The 17,055-nt window shown below is 35.9% G+C and overlaps 1 protein-coding gene across 6 annotated transcripts; it reads left to right on the forward strand.

Moving 5' to 3' along the window:
• Positions 1–597: 597 nt before the first annotated feature.
• On the forward strand, positions 598–15,743 carry EMB3006 (embryo defective 3006). Of its 6 annotated transcripts, none has more exons than XM_028210310.2 (9): positions 598–966; positions 2,206–2,346; positions 3,153–3,221; positions 4,740–4,769; positions 10,676–10,708; positions 11,550–11,620; positions 14,366–14,447; positions 15,230–15,322; positions 15,467–15,743. In XM_028210310.2, exons 2-9 carry the CDS (start codon positions 2,242–2,244, stop codon positions 15,536–15,538), a joined length of 555 nt encoding a protein of 184 aa, XP_028066111.2. In that variant the 5' UTR covers positions 598–966; positions 2,206–2,241; the 3' UTR covers positions 15,539–15,743. The 6 variants fall into 6 exon arrangements, with proteins under 6 accessions (XP_028066111.2, XP_082757940.1, XP_028066112.2 ...); XM_082901813.1 differs by having other exon boundaries at positions 944–1,139; XM_082901814.1 differs by lacking the exon at positions 4,740–4,769 and having other exon boundaries at positions 670–966.
• The last annotated feature ends 1,312 nt before the right edge of the window (positions 15,744–17,055 follow it).

The following is a 17,055-nucleotide window of genomic DNA, read 5'->3' on the forward strand; positions in this document are numbered from 1 at the left end:
GGCATGTTTGTTTGAGTTAAAATAGTTATATAGGACAAAATTAGTTATTTTAGTCAGATAAGATAAAGCGTCAGATTCAAATTATAATCATTTTTATTTTTTTCTTACAAAAGTAAAAAAAATTATCTTAAATGAGATTTTTTAGCCTCAAGTTAAAATAGTTAAAAAGTCAATTCATATCTCAAACGAAAGCTTAACAGTAAAGTTGGTCATTTTGTAGGTTTCTCTATGTAGATTATTTTTGAACAAAAATAGAATAGCATGATTTTACCATATTTATTATTTAATTTATTAAATTTTTTACCAAACCTTTAATATAGGTGTGAGATTTACACAAACTCACATATGTATAGGTCTCATACCTATATGAGAGGTTTGATAAAAAATTTAATAAATCATTTGGGGTTTTTAGCATAACCTTTTTTTAATCTTTTCATTTATTTGCAAAAAAAAAAAAAAAAAATTATGGCCTTGTATGGTTTGTTTTTGAGAGAGTAGTTTTGGAGAAAATTTTTAAAATTTTGTTTAGAAAAAAAATTTCAAAATCACTTTATCTCTCTTACACATTAATAAATCACTTTTTCTCTTTTATCTCTCATTCTCAATCACTTTTTCTCTCACACACATCACTTTACTACAACAAAATATCAAATCATATCAAACTCCTATACTCCAAAACTATCTCCAAAATATAAAACCAAACAAACCAAAAAAGTTTCTAAACACACTTCTCAATTTTTTTTTTAAAATTTATCCCTCAAAACCAAACCAAACACACCCAGTGACTTCAGATCCGAATTGAAACCCGATTCGTTGATTACTTCTGACAAGAATCCATCCACCCGCCCCAAACACACAGACGCGCCTGCCTGTCAACCTCCCGCTCTCTCTCTCACACCAGGCTTGGGTCGGGAGTTAGTCAGATCCTGAAGGCGGATGGGTCAGGGATCATCATCATCATCGCTGGTCTCTCTCTCTCTCTCTCTCTCTCTCTATTTGTTGTCTCTATAGTGTGATTCGAAGTTTGGGGGCTTGAAACGCAAATTGAAAGGTCATATATGTGAAATTGATGATATAATTGAAAAACAAGTGTCTTGACATTGTGACTCAAATGCAACAAAGTAACCTGGCGTACACACGTATGTATATATGATGATGATGATGATATAGCTTCACTGAGAATGATGGGTTAATTGGCTGTATAGTTGATTCAGAAGTGCTCTCTGTCAATCTCGAGCTACTATTATCCGCGTTTTGTATAAAATTTACATTTGATTAATGGAATCAAAATTTCTAATACACTATAAAATGAAAATTTACATTTGATTTGCAATATTGAAATATTGGTGAAAAAAAAAAAATTGCTAATGTTCTGATCATAACTAGCTGGTGTACTCTCATCTGTTGATAGGTTTTTGAATTTTGTTGTCTGAATTGGAGTATTGGGGGTTGTACAAGGGTGTAGTAAATATTGAAATATACAGCTTGTTTGCATGGGTGCTGTCCTGTTTGGGTGCATGCAATTGTCTGATTTGTCTTCCTCTTCTTTAATCCCATTTTGTTGAAACCTCAGACTATGGGGGTGTGGTTTTTGCTTTCCCAATACTTGGTGCATACTGTTTTGAGTTGTGATTTTTTCTAATATCAAGTATGCCTCGGATTAGCTATTGTAATGTCCCGGGATCACTTTCAGGGAATTTTTTTTAAACCCATCTAGTTCTTCTGCAGTTTTTTTTGCTAATAGGATTTGTAGGTGTGTAGTTTCCTTTGGCTTTCTTTTTTAAAATCAATAATCTCACAGACATTAGTGCCGTGTTTGATTGGAGGATTTGGAAAGGGATTTGGAAAAGTAAAGGGAAAAGGTGTGTGAAATTAGGTAAAATGTAAGTATATTTTATTCACATTTCACCTACCTTTTCCCTTTCTCTTTCCAAATTCCTTCTCAAATCTCCCAACCAAACACAGTGTAAGGGCCCGTTCGGTAAAATTTAGGGCCTATTTGGTAAAATTTAGGGCCTGTTTGGTAAAATTTAATTAGACAAAATCTTAAATGGGTCCCATGTTAAGTGGTGGATCCCACATTCATGTCTTGTGTCTTAGTATATTTGTTGGTGCACTAGTTAGTGTTTGGCATTGTTTTTGTTTTTCTTGAATATTATCATGCATCTCCTCATACTCTTTAACCTTTTTCATTCTGTCTGGCAGTTCTGAAATATATCTTGGCACCTATTACTTTATCCAATGGAGAGAACAGGCCTACTTCCTTTTCCTGGATCACGACAGTTGAAATTGAAAAAATCGTTTAAGCTGGGCATATGTTCTCTGCCAATGACATGTTCAAAAGAGGTGATTAATGCTAGATACAGACTGCTTTTCATTTTCCAATCGTATCCACATGAGCATCTTCTCCTCCTCTTCTTTTTCTTTTTGAGTCACTTTTTGCTTTTAAAGAAGTATTTTAGAATTGGCCATACCTCCTACTTGACAATGAAGATGCTTATGCGCTTAGAGTATTTAATTGCAATGTTGTACATATGGGATACTCAAGTTGAAAGTGCCACAACTACATGGTGGATGCAAAAGAGAATCTTGGGTGTGAGAGTAGATTTGATATCTATGATTTTATGGAAGAGTTTGTACTACACAACTGATGGTGAATAAAGATTTGTGTTGCCGGTGTTGACTAGTTTCGAGGCTTTGTCAATTGAATGTGGGAATTGATTTATTTTAAATATTACACAAGATCTTAAGGGCAAAAGGTATTGAATGTTGAACAATAAGCCAAGGAAATGAAAGAGGTTTTATAGCATCCACAACTAGAAAGAAAGATGTATGCAGGTAAATATTATAATGGAATATGTTTCAGCAAGGGTATCATGTCAGTGCCTTGTAGCCTAACCTATTAAGGTAAAATATTGTCGTTCACCGCGTCAATAAAACTGTAATAACATTTATAAAGTTTGTGGAAATCAGATGATTTTGAATTATAGTGCTTGGCAAATACATTGTAGTGGTACTGGTTTTATAGAAAAAGGAAAAATCTAATTGAAGGATTGACTAGTGTAGTAGCGTGCATGAATGTTGCACTCAGCTAGTATCATAAAGCTCTTTTATGAAATGTTTGTTTGTGAATGCTATATTCATTTCAATAGGAAATCTCTAAAGCATTTGGGAGGTTTACTAATGCTGAGCAAGAAGCTCTCCATCGGCTATTTATTCAGGTATGTATTTTGTTTCCTGACTTTTATAGCGTTTTTTATATTTGTTGATGTCTTTTATTTTCTGAAGTGGTTACTTTTGAGAATTTCATATCATTAAATTATTGTAGCTTTTGGTATTTTTTCCGTGCCATATACCATCTTGGGTATTAATTTAATGTTATCATTCTTTGAAATGTCCCAATTTAGAAAATATTGAAATTGCAGAGCTCTTGTTCAAGTTGAGAGATTGCTAACATTGTTTGAGAATAGGGAGATACATGTTGTAGAGAATGCAAACTAGAAAGTGAAAGTTTGGAATTTGTAAAGGTTTGTGCCTATGGGCCTCATCCAATCTAGTTTTAGGTCAATTTGGGTCTCATTTTATGCCTGTTATAAGTTATTTGATGCTGGTTTGGTTTTACTTATGTGTTATCCGGCTTTAGGGTTTTTTATTGGTAATTTCAGGATTGCTTGACACGGTTCATCAGCCATATTGTGGGTCAATGTTATGTTTCAGGTCTTTATATGTGGCCTTAAGTTCAATTTATCAAAAATAAAAAAATAAAAAAAAATGTGGCCTTAAGTTCAGTAGGTTTAAACTTTTTCAGTCCTGAAGACTCCTAAGGTAAGGAAATACAAGGTGGCTTTTCTAGATTCTTCTTTTTCTTCCCTACTTTTTTTTCCTATCTTCTTCTATCAAAATACTTACTTTTCAGTTTTCACATCTTAGTATTTGCAACTGTAGAATAGCCCTTAATAGAGGCTGTTATTGATCCCTATCGTTTCCATTACTTCCTATTCTTAAATTTAGTACCTAAAACCTTAATTTGTCAAGAATTTCCAGCGATTTGGGTTTTTGAACATCCAGCAATTTGACACATCTGCAAGCAAGCAAATTCTAATCCATATTCGTATAACCTTGCAGCATTCCTCCTACTCTTATCCACAAAAAAATAAAAAATAAAAAATTAAATAAACCCACAAGATTTCTTTAACTTGAACCACCATGAAACCCATTATCTAATGGTGTCCTTGGTGACAGAGTGGATGTTGTATCATGGAGGGGCAACAGGACCAGAAAATTTGCAGTGAGGTCATATTATAAGCTTCTTTGCTTGCCCCAGGCCACACATTGTCTTCCCTTGCAAGATCATCTAGCAGCTGAGGTGTCTTAACGTGACTGTAGCCTTGGAAGTGATACTGACTACTGATAAGTGGGGGCCAAAGGTGCTCCCCAATTGGTGTTGCATTTGAAAAAAGTGGATGAGTCTATTAATCATCTCCTTTTGCATTGTGAGGTTGCTTCAAAAGCATTGGAGTTTTTGGGGTTGGAAGAAGGAAGCAAAGCGAAAAACCCATGGTGTTAAATAAGCTTTGAAGATCTCATCTTTTCCCTGTAGCTTTAGTTTATAAATATAGATTTTCAGCACCGCATTAAAAGAGGCATTGTTGTCATCGTTTATCTTTTAAATATCTTCTACTTTCCCTTTTAAATTTAGCTTGGACTAATATACCATGTTGTGCTGTCTACTTTTTCAGGTTCTTAATTCTTTACATGAAAATATAGAGGTACACATTTTTCATTCCACTTCTTGTTTTGTCCTAATGTATTGCACATTTGCTTCTATTAGGGCATCTGCTGGAAATTTGTGTTAATGTATATAATATGATAGTGGTGTTGGTGGTAGATAGTGGCATGTATAGAATATGATAGTGGTGTTGGTGGTAGATAGTGGCATGTATATAATATGATAGTGGTAGATAGTGGTAATATATAATATGTAAGTGGCATATAATGGGTTATAATGATGTTTGTAATATCTCCTATATAAGGAGTGTCATTTGGTCTTGTAAGATAAGAAGTTTTGAATATAACAGAAATATATTCCTTCTTCTCATATTTTCGGAATTCTTCTTCCTCATATTTTCTAAGTTGGTATCAGAGCAACAAAAAACACAGCAGCTCTAAAACCGTCATAGCCATGTCGGAAGTCACGTCCGAAACCACTTCAACCCCTGCCGCTGCCATTCCGGTGAAAACGTCCAACTCTCACTCTATCCAAATCACCACCATCCGCCTAAATGGTGATAATTTTCTCCGCTGGTCACAATCTGTCCGGATGTATATCCGTGGGCAAGGAAAGATCGGTTACATCACTGGTGACAAGAAGGCTCCTGCTGTTAATGATCCGCTGTTCGACAGTTGGGACGCTGAAAATTCCATGGTTATGACATGGTTGGCCAATTCCATGGAGGAGGATATAAGCTCTAATTACATGTGCTATACTACTGCACAAGAATTGTGGGATAATGTTAGTCAGATGTATTCTGACCTAGGAAATCAATCTCAAGTCTTCGAATTAACTTTGAAGTTGGGAGAGATTCGTCAAGGAGATGATTCCGTCACCAAATATTTCAATTCGTTGAAAAGGTTGTGGCAGGATCTTGACATCTTCAACACATACGAATGGAAATCGGTTGACGACTGCAACCACCACAAGAAAACTGTGGAAGACAGCCGTATTTACAAGTTTCTTGCCGGCCTCAACATCGAGTTCGATGAAGTGCGAGGAAGAATTATTGGCAGACCTCCTCTCCCATCCATTGGCGAAGTATTTGCCGAAGTCAGAAGGGAAGAGAGCCGAAGGAGCGTCATGCTTAAGAAAAAAGGTACTGGTGAATCAATTGGAATTTCTGCTTTAATTAGCGATGTTGCGGCCAACAAGGCTGCAAATTACCAGCGCAGGTTTGATGATAAGCCACGGGTCTGGTGTGATTTTTGCAACAAGCCTCGCCATACACGCGAAACGTGTTGGAAGATCCATGGCAAACCTATCAACTGGAAAAGCAGCAAACAAGGAGAGAAGAATTGTGGCTTTCCTACCGCTAATGAAGCTGATTCAGGTCCCTTCAACAAAGAGCAGATTGATCAACTCTTAAAGCTGATAAAATCCAACTCCTCAGCCGGTACTCCTAGTGTTTTGTTGGCACAAACAGGTAGAAATCCTAAAGCCTTCTCTTGCCTAAACTTCTTTCCGTGGATCATAGATTCCGGTGCCTCCGATCACATGACTAGTTTTTCCCATTTATTTAGTACCTATTTCCCTTGTTCTGGTCGTGACAAAATCAGAATAGCCGATGGTAGTTTTTCACCTATTGCAGGAAAAGGATTTATTAAACTAACTGAGAAAATTAATCTCAATGCTGTTCTTCACGTCCCCAACTTAGCCTGTAACATTTTGTCTGTCAGTAAACTATCTAAGGATTCTAATTGTCGTGTTACATTTTTTGAATCCCATTGTGAATTTCAGGACCAGAACTCGGGGATGATGATTGGGCGTGCTAGGATGCTTGAAGGTCTTTACTACTTTGATGAAGTACCTGTTAGTAATAAAAAAGCTCAGAGCTTTAATAGTACTAGTTCAATCTCTGTTCGAGAAAAAATAATGCTATGGCACTATAGGCTAGGACATCCTAGTTTTCTTTATCTGAAATATTTATTTCCAGAATTATTTAAAGGGATTGATTGTTCTTGAAAGTTGCATTTTTGCAAAATTTCATCGCTCTACTTATTTGCCAAAACCTTACCAGGCTTCCAAACCTTTTTATTTGATTCATAGTGATGTTTGGGGCCCTTCTAAAATCACTACTCTTTCTGGTAAAAGATGGCTTGTTACATTTATTGATGACCATACCCGCTTATGTTGGATTTATTTGATGAATAAAAAATCTGACGTGAAAAATTTATTCACAAATTTTTACAATATGATTGAAAACCAATTTCAAACCAAAATTGGTATTTTACATTCTGATAATGGAACAGAATATTTCAATGAACAGTTGGGTGAGTTTTTGGAAAAAAAGGGGATTTTTCATCAATTTACATGTCGGGATACCCCTCAACAAAATGGCATTGCAGAACGAAAAAATAAACATCTACTTGAAGTAGCACGTGCTATAATGTTTTACATGCATGTTCCTAAATATCTATGGGGTGAAGCAATTTTAACAGCCTCTTATTTGATAAACAGGATGCCTACAAAGGTGTTAACATACAAAACACCTTTTGATTGTCTCAAAACTTTTTTTCCTGACACGAGGTTGTTTTCTGATTTACCCGCCAAAGTTTTTGGATGTACTGCCTATGTTCATGTTCCCAGTCAATTTCGTTCAAAACTTGACCCCCATGCTATAAAATGTGTTTTTTTGGGTTATTCCTCAAACAAAAAGGGGTATAAGTGTTTCGATCCTCAAACCAAGAAATTTCATGTGAGTATGGATGTGTCATTTGTGGAAACAAAATCCTATTTTCCCAACACTTCTCTTCAGGGGGAGACAAGTAGAGTAGAAGATCGTTTTTGGGATATTTCTATCCCGCTCCCCAATGTCATTTATCCTACACAAAAATCACATCTGTCTGATAATGATCACTTGGGAGAACCAAGTTCTATGGTGCCTAGTCAAGAAGATTCTTGTTTAGGGGGAGAAGTACTACAAAATGATCTAAATCCTAAGCTTCAGGTTTATACTAGGAAGCGATTTCATCTGAGGAATAATGACCCGAATGTCCATCCTAATGACCCGAATGTCCACCCGAGTTCTGGCATCGAAATTTTAGGTAATCCTATTCCTTCTATTTCCGACCTTGATGTTCCTATAGCAATTAGGAAAGGTGTCCGAAATTGCATTAAACATTCTATTGCAAATTACCTCTCCTATCAAAGACTCTCTAAAAACCATAGAGCTTTCACATCTAGGATTTCACACTTGTTTGTTCCAAGGAATATACAGGAAGCATTGGATGATCCGAATTGGAAATTAGCAGTCATGGAAGAGATGAATGCTTTAAGGAGAAGTGGTACTTGGGAGATAGTTGATCTACCCAAAGACAAGAAAACAGTTGGGTGTAAATGGGTGTTTACGATAAAATGTAACGCAGATGGAAGCGTTGAGAGATACAAGGCGAGACTGGTGGCTAAAGGTTTCACTCAAACTTATGGGATCGACTATCAGGAGACGTTTGCTCCTGTTGCTAAAATAAATTCCATCAGAGTACTGTTATCTCTTGCAGTAAATTCAGATTGGCCTCTACATCAACTTGACATTAAAAATGTATTTCTCAATGGTGATCTTGAAGAGGAGGTGTTCATGAGCCTACCGCCGGGATTTGAGCAGAGACTTGGAAGCTACAGAGTATACAGATTGAACAAGTCATTATACGGACTTAAACAATCACCAAGAGCGTGGTTTGAACGCTTTGGGAAGGCAGTTATCAGTTGTGGCTTTTCGCAGAGTCAAGCAGATCACACAATATTTTATAAACATTCAAAAAACAGTAAAATTGCAATTTTGATTGTTTATGTTAATGACATCGTTTTAACTGGTAATGATGAAGCAGAGTTAGCAGCCCTCAAAGAGAAACTCGCAAAAGAATTTCACATTAAGGATCTGGGAGCCCTCAAGTATTTCCTCGGAATGGAATTTGCAAGATCCAAGGAAGGTATATTCGTTAATCAGAGAAAATATGTTCTTGATCTCCTTGGAGAAATAGGTATGCTTGGTTGTAAGATGGTGGAGACTCCGATCGAGCCTAACTTGAAGTTACAAGCTGCTAAGGCTGAAGAAGTTAAAGAGAGGGAACAATATCAGCGACTTGTAGGGAAATTGATTTACTTGTCTCATACGCGGCCTGATATTGCCTTTGCAGTCAGCATGGTAAGTCAGTTCATGCACTCACCAGGGGCAGAGCACTTTGAAGCCGTTTATAAGATCTTAAGATATTTGAAAGGAACTCCAGGGAGAGGCTTACTGTTCAAGAAACATGGACATCTTCAAGTTGAAGTATACACAGATGCAGACTGGGCAGGAAGTGTTACAGACAGGAGATCAACATCCGGATACTGCTCCTTTGTAGGTGGGAACCTAGTTACATGGCGGAGTAAAAAACAGAATGTGGTAGCTAGAAGTAGTGCAGAAGCAGAGTTCAGAGCTGTTGCCCATGGAATCTGTGAAGTAATGTGGATTAAAAGAATTCTTGAAGAATTAAAGCTTTCTCACCCGACACCTATGAAGGTCTATTGTGACAACAAAGCAGCTATATCTATAGCTCATAATCCAGTTCTACATGATCGCACAAAACATATAGAAGTGGATAAACATTTCATCAAAGAGAAAATCAATGCTGGCATAATCTGTATGACCTACCTTCCAACAGGTGAACAATTAGCTGATGTGCTAACGAAGGGACTACACAAGAAGCAATTTGATAAGCTGACTAGCAAGCTGGCTATGGAAGATATCTTCAAACCAGCTTGAGGGGGAGTGCTGGAAATTTGTGTTAATGTATATAATATGATAGTGGTGTTGGTGGTAGATAGTGGCATGTATAGAATATGATAGTGGTGTTGGTGGTAGATAGTGGCATGTATATAATATGATAGTGGTAGATAGTGGTAATATATAATATGTAAGTGGCATATAATGGGTTATAATGATGTTTGTAATATCTCCTATATAAGGAGTGTCATTTGGTCTTGTAAGATAAGAAGTTTTGAATATAACAAAAATATATTCCTTCTTCCTCATATTTTCGGAATTCTTCTTCCTCATATTTTCTAAGTGCATCCTTTCTTTATTATTTAAATGCATCATTCAAGGGGATCCATCTTCTCTGACACTTCTTGGACATTTCTGGAATTGTATCCAACACTTGCAACATGTCATACATTAAAATACTTCAAACTTTCTGGTACTTTGTTGAAACTTCTAGATCTCCCATCAGATAACCGATGCAGTACAAACACTTCTTTATAGGAGCATTTTTCTGACGCTAATAGCAACTAGATTAAACATGCGCAAAGTGTCAGATCATTTCCTTTCTTTTAAGAGAATTTGACAATGTACACATTTAAGTCAAGATAGCAACAGGCACTTTTTGATATGGGAAAAGAACGATGTTAGGAAAAAAATGAATGGGAGAAGTGGTACTACTATAAAAAAAGAAGAAGGTAAATGATGTCTCATATTCCATGTTATGGAATTGTTAACGTAGAAACCAAATATATCAAAGTTATATATGGTATGATATAATTTGTATAGATATCAAAGTATTTATGTAACAACTACAATGTGCAGTCAATGTCTGTGCAGGTCTGTGCTACTTAGATGTAATGGAGCTCTCTAATTTTTAATTTTCATCATTAGAATGCATTGCTAGTGTTGTTTAGCATGCCTTGGATTATCCTGCTTAGGTCATTTGAGTTATTTTGCAACTGTAAGCATTTCTTCTTTTCTTGGTATATCTTTTATGCAGAAAGAGAAATAGTTATGCTTCCAGCAGTCGTTTTGTTAATAGAAATAACTATGAATAAATTATGATGTGGTACACATTAGACTTTAGAGTTGATTCAACGTGATCATAAGTTCCAATTTGTAAGCTGTAAGTTGACTACTAACTTGTGTCCTTTTATTCACAGGATGAATTTGAGTCAATATGTCTTGAGACACAGGTGTGCCTTCTATATCATCGTAACGGTATTATGGCTCTATCACTTGAAGTTTCACAGATGGTTCCATGCATTTTAAAGTGAAAATGAATATTTACCTACCTAACCACCAGGATATAAGAACGTAACTTCTCATAGACATTGAGAGAGAAGCAAACTGATACCCTCTAAAATGAGTATGAAGGCCTTATCAACCATGGGCATCAAAAGGATAAAATAAGTAAAACTGTCTAGGTTATTTATTTATTCATTATAAAAGGTACATTTTTTGTGTGTAATTGAGCTGACACTAGAACATCTATATGTTTGATATCACCTTAAGTTAGTCTTGACTAGGCTTCAGTTCAATCCAAATGTGGATGATGTTTGACAGCTTCATTGAAGCTCGGCTTAAAATTTAGAAGTTAGAATGAAGTTTGTACTATTAATTGGAAAATTCAATTTTGGGAGAATTCTTTTCCTGAGAAATACTTGGGATGACAAATAATTTATTTGACTTGACTACCAATACCTAGAAAGCTACTTGATTAGTGGAGAACCATGTTAGAAGTGCAAGTTCCTAGTTCCTACTAAAATTCCATGATAATGAACAGAATGAGCAGTAAAATCCAAATATGAAACTGAACTTGAAGTCCTACTAGGCCTTCTCGCGTGCCATTATGATTGTGCATCACATAGAGAAATCAAATTTAATTAGTTAGGTAACTGACCTGCCACTTAGTTTCCTATGATGTTTTGGTATTTGGCAAAAATTATATAATTTTAGTTTCTTTGGCCAGTGTTTTAATCATGCTAGTCTATGTGTTGGTTTTCTTTGTGTGTGTGTGTTTTTTAAAATTTGCAGGCAGGCACCATTCTTGATACTGTAGATCAACTTGTGGAAGAACAGAGCCTGGACTCTTTGTGTTCTGATAAGTAGGCATCTCTGTTTTCCATGACTGTTGTTTGGTACATACATGCTTGGTGATTTTTATAGCTCAACAACATGCTTTCATTTATGATTCATAAGCTGTGCATCATTTATTTCTTTTACAGAAATTTGATTGGCATGAGAAAATATATTGTTTGGTTTGAAATACTTATTTCATCATGTGGTTACCATGCCCGACATGTGGCAAGCCCTACAGGTGTCACATCACTATCACCATACCTCCATGTGGTAGACCCCCGAGGCACCACGGTGTTATCACAGGATTAACTAGGGTTGTATGCCTAGCCTAAGTGGGGGCTTACACACCATCATTTTTGGATACTCAGCTCACTAGCATGGCTGCTGCTCTAGTAGGCAAATACTCCAAAGTAAACGAGTCAAAGTATGAAGAGCCTAATGCATGGCTCACAGCATATGCGGCAGAGCCAAGCTCACCATTCAGCCATAACCTGCTTGGCAACACCATGGCTCTGGTGCTCCATGGCTCACCTAGAGCTTCCGCTCACCATGGTCCTTCATACCTCATTCTTATAGGGAACACTCGGGAGTGACCACATCTGCTCCATTGCAACATAGTCTGGCCCTTGGCTCACCCATGTCTCCCCTACGCACTCACTCCCGAAGTTGGGATCACTTTGCTCACTACTCTCACAGCCATCACTTGGCAACCTAGGTTGGGAGCAAGGCCTAGGCATTATTGCTTGTGATCATCGAAGGATTATGGATTGGAGGCTAGGATCACGGGTTTGCCAAGGTGGCGTGGCTATTTCCCAAGGGAAGACATCTCCTCCTTGATCAATCTTAGAGAGAGCAGATGTTGACCTTACTCATGCCTGCTGCATGTTGTGATACACCTCCCAAGATTTCATATCTACCTCTGCCAGCACCTATGATGCAACCTTCCCAAGGTCCAAAGCATAGGACACAACAGCAGGGCTGATGTCACCAACCTGTCCTGCTGAGGAGAAATTTCTTCACCACCTGTCCTGCTTGGGCTCCAATACTAAAACTTATTTAAGGGTATCATGCATGCAGCGACACAACATAATGAGAACACTGCAAGATAACAGTACTTGCATATCTTGTGCCTAGCAACCCCATAACTAAGTGTTTAAGGTTCTTCACGGCCACCCTTTCTATCTCTAAGGTTGCCTTGGTAGTCTCCTCCAGTGATCTCCAACCATTGAAGTACCCACTATCTTCCCAGAGCTCCACTACCGGCAAACCTTTAATACCTAATACCTACACATCATTCATGGCGTGTAAATATCTGTTACCAGCTAATGGAAATATAATAATAGGTAAGCCATGATGATCTGGATGTTGGAGTTCATCACCACATATACTACTGTTGTTGTTATTTTTTTATTTATTTATTTTTTTGTTGAGTGTATTTAGAAAGAAACTAATAGGAGGCGTTAAACTGGCTGATTTAGATTGTTGCCGTTGAAATAATTTGTGTATAGAACTATGCAGAAGGGATTGGGAGTCTTTGCTTTCCCTATGTTCTTTGTGGTTCTTTTGTTTAATGGACATGTCCTTTTTATGATATGAATACTCAGCTCAACAAGCTTCTTTCAATTTTTTGATTTTTACTCTGCATGCTTCTACATTGTGCTTTGTCTAAGAGCTTTGGATTCACTTAAACCATTGACAACCATGTCTTTGCTTACATCAACTCCATGTCCTTTTTGTTTTTCTTTAATTATGTTGTTCCCAATTAATGCTACCTAACTTCGTCAGAACATCTGCATTTTTAGCTATGTCCTTTTTTCTCTTGCAACCCATTCAGCCATGCTTATCTTGTCTGCCAGCATTTATTGTAGTTGTAATATAACATAATTCCTTCAAATTAATTGTTACATACATACTGAATACATGACACTCAGAAAGCAAGCTGCCACTTTATTCATCCTACATCTTTGTTCTATTAGCAAAATCCTCATTACTCTGTGTGTCCTTAAACCACAATTTTATAATAAATTAGCTTGTGTAAGGTCAATGAAACTTGAAAGCTTAGAATCTGATATAAGTGAGTAAGACGTTCCAAGGGTGTCAACTACAAAATATGAACCCTAGCATAGAAGTTACTAATAACAGAAACTGGAAGCCAGTTTGGCATGTCTATCACAAAGTTGTATCTAAAATTACTATAGGTGGAAACAGGTTAAAAGAACTTTTCAATTTGAGCACATATATATTAAATCTTGGATGGTTACATAAGTCCCGTTTGGTAGAGCTGTGGGAAAGTGATTATAGCTTATACCTTAAAAACTTATAGCTTATAACTGTGAACATAAGTTGATTTTTGACTTATAAATTAAGCTTCTCTTTCCCCACTCAAAGAATAAGTTGATTTTTGACTTACAAAAAGCTATAAGTTGTATTGTTAAGCTGAACCAAACACATCAAAATAGCTTAAATTAAGCTAAAAGCTGAAATAAGTTGGAAATAAGCCCTACCAAATAGGGCCATAGTGCCTCCTGTTGTGTACTTTTCATTCCTGTATTCTTTTATATCATATATGTCACAAAATAAGGTGTTCTTATTTTTGAAGTGTATAAACTCTTCAAATTTTGGTTGTTTCTGTAGGTTTATATTTTGTTTGTTTTCATCCTGGTCATGCCTTTTTCTCTCTTCTCTACTCCTACATTATTATTATTTTTTTGTGTGTGCGCAAGTTATTTTTGATGCAGTGGATTTATCAATTTTGACCATCTCAAATGCAGGACTGATGTGGGAGATGTTTGGCAGAATGTTTCGACAGTGAAGAAGAATGAGATCCAACACTTAACGGGTGTGCTACAAATGGTGAGTAGGCTGTATCGTATTGATTGACAACCATCATTTACTTTTTATATGGTAGTAGCGTGTACAAATGATTGAAAACATTTTCAACATTTCTTACAGAACCAAATTATTTATGATTTTTTTTGAAGTTTAAGGGGTGTGCTACAAATGGTGAGTAGGCTGTATAGTATTAATTGACAACCATCATTTACTTTTTATATGGTAGTAGCACGTACAAATGATTGAAAACATTTTCAGCATTTTTTACGGAACCAAGTTATTTATGAATTTTTTTGAAGTGACAATTTTTTTTTTGTGTGTGTGTGGAGCCATTCTATATATAAATAGCCACAAATCCTGCACCACATGGTGTTTGCAGATCATGGATCTCCATCATATCATAGGCAATATTTAGCAGTACTAGAAATTAACCCTCCCCCAACTTGAGCTCTAGTACAATGTTAGATCACTGCTGGTCCCAAAAGCTTAAGCCAAAGAGGTTCAACAATGTTTATCAAGCTATCAACATTTACTGCATTTCCTTTGACATTTACAGCATTGCTTGTGCATTTCCCTTACTGCATGTCACATTGTTGTGCACAAGTAACATTTACCACATTGCTAAGTAATATTATATTTATAATCCATCAATGCGATAGGTCACATTTAGTTCTTTTTGGGATGATAAAAATCTGATTCTAGTTGGGATTTGTAAAGGAAAGAGAACGTACTAATTGTGTTTAGAGGAGATAGGATTCTTGAGCACTGGTTAAGTTATTCTGAACAAATCCTTGTTTTTTTAGGCAGAAGAACATAAACGTGTCATGAGAGCTCGTGTTGAACGACTAAAAAAAGAATTGCAAGAATTTTCAGGCACTGCAGATGTTATCGAGAAGGTGCTATTTCATTTCCCTCTTTCACTCTTCTTTTTTCCTTTTTATTTATAATAAATTATTTTCTTGAAATACGGAAAGAACTTGCACGGTTGATTGAATTAGCAAGCATTTTAAGTTATTTCTCCTTGTTTGCAAATTTTGTAGATCAAGACTGGGATTTTGGATTGCAATGGGACAAGCAACAACAGTAAGCTCCATGATCTGCAACTGCTGTGACATGTTTGTGTATTGGTACAAATGCAACTGTTAAAATCCTTCATTATGTGGGACATGTAATGTGATTACAGAATATCTATCAGGCATGAGTTTTAAACATTTCTGAATGTGGTTTTCTTTGTTTTGCTCAGAATGCTTGTCTCTATTTGCCACCTACACTATAACTGCCATTTAGATCAATGTATTAAAGTGCATTTAACCATAATTTTGAAATGCCAAGAAACTTTGCTGTTTATGAAGCCTGGGAGATTACATCAAATTAAATGTAATTAACTGCAGTTTAGATAATATCGTCCAATTTTAACTTCTACCATACATCAGGTGAATTTCGAAACGTTAAAAACAGGTTAGAGGTAGATTTCATGATTGCTGTAATTAAAATATAATAGGAAATTCAATTATTCCCTTTTCAATGACCAGCTATATGATTTGGAAGTAGGTTTAGCTACAAGTAAATTTTAACGAGTCTTTGTATCCGTGCTCTCTCATAGTGAGACTGATAGCATTTTACTGTGGCAATTTGTAAGAAAAATAGAAGAAATAGCATTTGAATTACTGGAATAATATTGCTAAAATATTACATTTTGTTACCCATTCATTATTAGCAATAACTAGCTATTTAATTATTGAACCATTGGAATACTTTAATTGCTATGACAAATAATGCTAAAATATAGAAATGCTAACATTCAAACTTGCTTCTACCAGGAACAGCAATCCGTATAGTTTTTTTGGGGAAAATTACTTTTCAATGGTAGTTTTATAAAAATAATAACAATTCATACAAAAATTTTAAGCTTAAATTATTAATATTTATAAAGTTACCACTAATTTAAATTTTTTTCTTTTAAAACATACACTGAATTGATATTTTCTTTTAATGTTTTTGTTACTTGAAATTTGGTACTATAAATATGGTTTGTATAATACTTTTGGACCATGGTTAATTAGGAACAATAAAATAAATACCCCAGTTTCTATTATTTTTTTGGATCGAAAAAAAAGGAAGCTCCTTGGGAATGTCATTGCTTCTGCAAGCTCTGGTTCTGAGATAATCAATTGTCAATTAAATTTAACTCAATTCATAAAAAGGGATCTCTCATCGAAACACGGTGGTGGGTGCCAACTATCTCGCCACAACAGGCGTCCTTGACTATTATGCGACAGGAATACAATGCGTCTATAGACACACCTCAAGTGTCGATCACATGACCTCTTGAGGGGTGAGGGGTTGGCTTATTACCGGGCCACCACCCCAGTGGTAATAAATATACTAATTTGACAAATGAAAACCCAAGTACACCCCCCTTAGGTTTACCCTAAATTAGTTTTGACTTTCTGAGAATGAAAATAATACAAACATTAAAGTAATCTAATGGTACAGAACCTCATTACATCATATAGATATACATATATGCGTACATAAAAGTATAAAGTTTTACATATCAACTTTGGTTTTTAAAGTCAAGCTGTGCGTACAGTCTCATAAAATGGCTTTCCTCTTAACTACGTGTCAG

Source organism: Camellia sinensis, chromosome 13 (assembly GCF_055761805.1).
Source record: "Camellia sinensis isolate YWXY chromosome 13, ASM5576180v1, whole genome shotgun sequence".
NCBI classification, from domain to species: domain Eukaryota; kingdom Viridiplantae; phylum Streptophyta; class Magnoliopsida; order Ericales; family Theaceae; genus Camellia; species Camellia sinensis.